General features: G+C 65.4%; 2 protein-coding genes across 2 annotated transcripts in view; one reads left to right on the top strand and one right to left on the bottom strand.

Moving 5' to 3' along the window:
- Positions 1-827, bottom strand: part of H696_00555 (hypothetical protein) — a gene marked incomplete at both ends in the record, with an annotated part of 3,786 nt that extends 2,959 nt beyond the window's left edge. Inside the window, one exon of the mRNA XM_009494431.1 lies at positions 786-827. Within this exon, the coding sequence (XP_009492706.1) occupies positions 786-827 (42 nt within the window). The remainder of the gene's footprint in view (positions 1-785) is intronic.
- Positions 828-1,385: 558 nt separating this feature from the next.
- Positions 1,386-3,688, top strand: H696_00554 (hypothetical protein). The gene is made up of 4 exons (XM_009494430.1): positions 1,386-1,656; positions 1,765-1,942; positions 2,064-2,498; positions 2,684-3,688. The coding sequence occupies exons 1-4, from the start codon at positions 1,527-1,529 to the stop codon at positions 3,204-3,206; spliced, it is 1,266 nt and encodes a 421-aa protein (XP_009492705.1). The 5' UTR covers positions 1,386-1,526; the 3' UTR covers positions 3,207-3,688.
- The last annotated feature ends 522 nt before the right edge of the window (positions 3,689-4,210 follow it).

Here is a 4,210-nt window from a genome sequence, read left to right as displayed (position 1 = left end):
GGGCGTTCGACCGCGGAGGCGGGCCAGGAAGGGCAGGTGCGCGGCAAGGGGAGGAGGGCAGAGATAGAGGCAGGCAGACGGATGGACAGGCGGAGGAGGCGAAGAGGGAGATGGAAGCAGGATGAGGAGATGTCACCACAGTCACTGCATTTGTCCTGGCCCCTTCCGGGGAGGAAGTGAAACACCCTCGGGCGGGGGCCTTTTACAGGCGGGATTGACCTTTGTGGCGGGCAGCGGATGCATGCCGTGATTTCGCCACACCTGACCACACCCCTGCGCGTGATATCCCGAAGAGTTCCCACCTCTCCGCAGCAATGTGGGAAATGGCCGGCTGTTATGTGCTTGTCTGTCTTCTGCCCCCCCCCCCGCCCTCGACCCCCGCACATGCATCCGCGCGCCTGGAGCCCGCCCCGCCCCGCCCCGCCCCAGTACACCAGGCCCGCCGGCCGCCAAGGAGGCCCCGGGCCACACCCTTCATACCGATGGGCCAACTTTGCCAGCCAGGAGTGACGAGAAAGCACTGGGGAGGCGGGGTGCGCGTGCCTGCGTGGTGTGGTGTGGGGGGGGGGGGGGGGGGGGCGGCAGTAACAAACCGGTGCCGCCCGGGGCAGAGCCTTATCAAAGGGCAAGCCTTGGGGCGTTAGCGAGAGAAGGCCCAAGCTCGTGGGGTGCGCTCTAGTGACGTGGGCCGGGGAGCGGGGGCTGAGCCGTTCCCCTGCCCGGGGGGGCTCTGGGGGATGGGGGGGGGGGCGGGGGCGGGGGCGGGGGGCGGGGGATAGGGCCACGAGAGCGGTCACAGCGAGCCCGGTCGGCCCGGGGCCGGTCATGCCGAGAGCAGGGGGTGTCGGGTGCCGGACGCCGAGCGGGTGGGGCCGGGACGGTGGGCCGAGAGAGCGCTCCCTTGTGGCAGCCCACGCGACCGGTGGGTCTCCCCCGGTAGGGGGCGGGGGGCGGGCCACAGGCGGGTGTATTACACCAAGCGCGGCAGCAGAAGAAGGGACAAGTGGGGGACATTGACGAGGAGGCAAGTCGATACCCCCCCCCCCCCCCCTGCCATCGGACTGCGCCTTTTCCTGGAGAGCGGGGCAGCGGATGTGATGGGCTGATTTTCGAATATCCCTTTTAACGCGTTTTTTTTTCGCATGACAACCCGCACGAGCCACTTCGTCAGCCGACGGCGGCAAGCCCGCTGCGTGCGCACACAAGGACAGGCACAGGAACATGGCTGGCTCGCGATTGGCCTCCTCTCTGGCCGGGGCGGTTTGTCACATTAAGGCTTGGATAAGGCGAGGGGGGGGGGGGGGGGGGGCCTCTTCTATTGCGATAGAGTGTGCTCCGCCCCCGCCTCACCCAGCAGAGGAGGGGTCTGCCTTTTCCGATACCATGCCCGGCCGGCGTGATTGCCCTGGCCCTGGTCGCCATCTGCCCTCCGCCCCTTCCCCACTCGCCGCTCCCTCCTCTTCGCTCCCGCCTCGTCCCCTCTTCCCTTCTTTCCTGTTTCCCTTTCCATCCACTCCCCCGCAGCCATGGCGGCGAGCGCCCTCTCCGGCCTCGGGCAGGCAATTTCCGGGTCTGCTCTAAGCCTTGTCTCAAACTATGTTGATCCCATCGGCGGTGTTCCCCTTCCAAATTGTCCGACCGATACCACTTCTCTGGGTACGCGCTCATTCATCTGGCATCGCCATTTCCGCGCATGCACAAGCAGATGTGCCGGACTCTTGCCCCTCCCCCGCCCCCCGACTTACCAACCCCCCCCCTGCCCAGGCCACATGTCCTATCCGACGGTGGTCTTCCTGAACATCACCATGTTCTTCATGTGCGCGGTCCTGGTGGCCGTCACCATTTGGAAGTACAACAGCGTGGTGGTCTTCAACCTGAATTTCCGCTATCCTGAGAACAACAACACGCTTTGGGCCCTCTTTTTCGGCGTTGTCGGCCTGCGGTGCGTCCGGCCACCTGCTCTGCCGCACCTGCTCGCCCGCCTGCATTCCCGCTCGCTCGCGCCCGCGCCCGCGCCCGCACATGTGCCTGACCACCAGCACCAAATGCACCCACACGCACAGCGCCATCATCGAGGCCATCCGCTACAGCATGGACATCGTGGAAGATAGCTCCACTCTGAATATGGCCCTCTTCTTCACGTCGCTCGTGCTGGATGGCTTCGGCGCCCTGGCTCTGGCCTTGACTCTGGGCTACCAATACCACTATCGGTCGGGCAACACCAGTCCCGACTCGGCGTCCGGCGTCTTCGCCGGTAAGAACCCCTCCCTCGGGCCCTCGTCCTACAATGATTACGCCCCGGTGAACAACCACCACTCGGATGGCCAGCACCCGGACTACGCCCCCTATGCGGCCGCCGGGCCGGGCGACTTCTCCGGACAGCCATCCTCCGGTCTGATGCACCAGGTCTCCTATCTCTTCCGCACCTACTTCCTCAGCTGGGAGACCCTGTACTTTTTCCTCTTCGTGGTCTTTCTGGTGGCTGCCTACCTGAATGTGTACGTTCTTGGCCGTCGGGCGGGTGGGGGGGGGGGGGGGGCCGGGGCAGCGGGCCTGCTGTCTTCCTCCCTCGTTTCCCCCCCTGCTTTTTTTGTCTCCATCGGCCCCGGATCTGGGCTTTTCTGACGCATGCCCCACCTCCTGCTTTTCCCCCTCCCTCCTTTGCGGATGTGCTCGTATCCAGGACATTCAAGAATGAGCCCCCCTACTACTGGTTCTTCTTCGGGTCGTGCATCCTCCTGCGTATGCCGGCACTGGTCCTGACATACATCATTACCACTTCGCCGCATGGACTCTTTGCCACTTGCCGCGGTGGGGACTCCACGGTCCTGTACAACTCTCTCGGGAATGGGCGTGGCGTTGGCCCGACTGGCCGGTCGGCCGCCACCAGCGCCGCCATCACCGATGCCTCCTTCACTCCGACCACCAATGCCAAGATCCTGCTGGTCGTGGGATTCCTGCTCACCCTTTTCATGACCTTCCCGTCGTCCATCTGGGCCGAGCTTATCCTGCCCCTCTCGGCTCCGGGGGGGTCTCCGTGCATCATCTTCTTCGCCAGCTGGCTGGACATCCTCTACTCCGGTGCCATTGTTGGCGTCCTGTGCTTCTTCTTCTTCCTCCGGTCGGAATACCTGCGCAATCATGAGGAGTCGGTCTGGCGGACCATCAGCCGCATCCAGGACTACATGGACTTCAGGCGGTTCTAGTCCACTCTTCTCTCTCTCTCTTTCCCCACCCCTCCCCCCTGCTACCCTTCTGGAGGAGGGGCGAGGGTGGAGATTCGGGGCCGAGAACGGCAGGCAAGAGGGGGGAAAGTCCATCCGCGAGATGTGCCCCTCCGCGTGCTTCCCATCCTGCTGGCAGATCTTTCTCGCGCCTCCTCCTCGTCCTCCCTCCTCACCCTGGCGCCGCCACCGCCACCGCCACCATCGCGCTGCCATGCGCACCCCCGTCCTTGTCTTTCTCCGATGTCGCCTGTTTGGGCACATGTCCCTCTGTTTCCCCTCCCCTCTTTTTTTTCTGGAGGGGGCGGGAGGGATCGGGCACATGTGCACGAGAAGAGGGAGCCAAGGGGAGTCTGGAGGGCAACCTCGCTTCCTCCCTTTCGACCCTCTGTGCTCATCTGCTGGCGTACAGCACAGTGTAATATACCACCTATACACACGCGAATGTGTATGCCCTCTCTCCCTCTCTCCCTGCCGAACGTTTGCAGAGTTCTCTTCTGGCCGTGTGTACGTGGGCGCGGCGATCGTTGCCTCCTTTTCACCCGGCCCAGCCGCATTGGTCTTTTCCTCGCGGACCCTAAGACACCCGCAGTAGCGGGGGCGATCACCCTATCACGTCACATGTCCATATGGTGGTACGGGTGTCCTCTTTTTCAATCTAGACTCCCCTGGCCTGGCTGATTTGCCGGCGAGGGCCGGGGTGGGTCGGCAACGAGGGCCAGCTGGCGGGGCGGTGGCGAGCGGGGGGGGGGCTGCTAAAACGGGCCGGCTCGAGCGAACGCCCTTTTCGATGCCTCGTTGTGCTTTGTTTTCGTGGACCACTCGGGGGGGGGGGGGGGGGGGGGCGGGGGGGGGGGGGGGGGGGGGGGGGGGGGGGGGGGGGGGGGGGGGGGGGGGGGGGGGGGGGGGGGGGGGGGCGGCATACGAGATGGCAAGGGGGGGGGAGTTCGGAGGGGGGGGGGGGGGGGGGGGGGGGGATTGACCCA

Source organism: Fonticula alba (genome assembly GCF_000388065.1).
Source record: "Fonticula alba strain ATCC 38817 unplaced genomic scaffold supercont2.1, whole genome shotgun sequence".
Lineage (NCBI taxonomy): Eukaryota > Rotosphaerida > Fonticulaceae > Fonticula > Fonticula alba.
This window is presented reverse-complemented; position numbering and strand designations above follow the sequence as displayed.

What these genes read in the sequence shown, in the direction of transcription:
- H696_00554 (XM_009494430.1), top strand. Translation starts at nt 1,527, where the DNA reads ATGGCGGCGAGCGCCCTCTCCGGCCTCGGGCAGGCAATTTCCGGGTCT. An exon ending in GACCGATACCACTTCTCTGG is followed by an intron (nt 1,657 to 1,764) that starts GTACGCGCTCAT and finishes CCCCCTGCCCAG; the next exon opens with GCCACATGTCCTATCCGACG. An exon ending in GTGGCTGCCTACCTGAATGT is followed by an intron (nt 2,499 to 2,683) that starts GTACGTTCTTGG and finishes GCTCGTATCCAG; the next exon opens with GACATTCAAGAATGAGCCCC.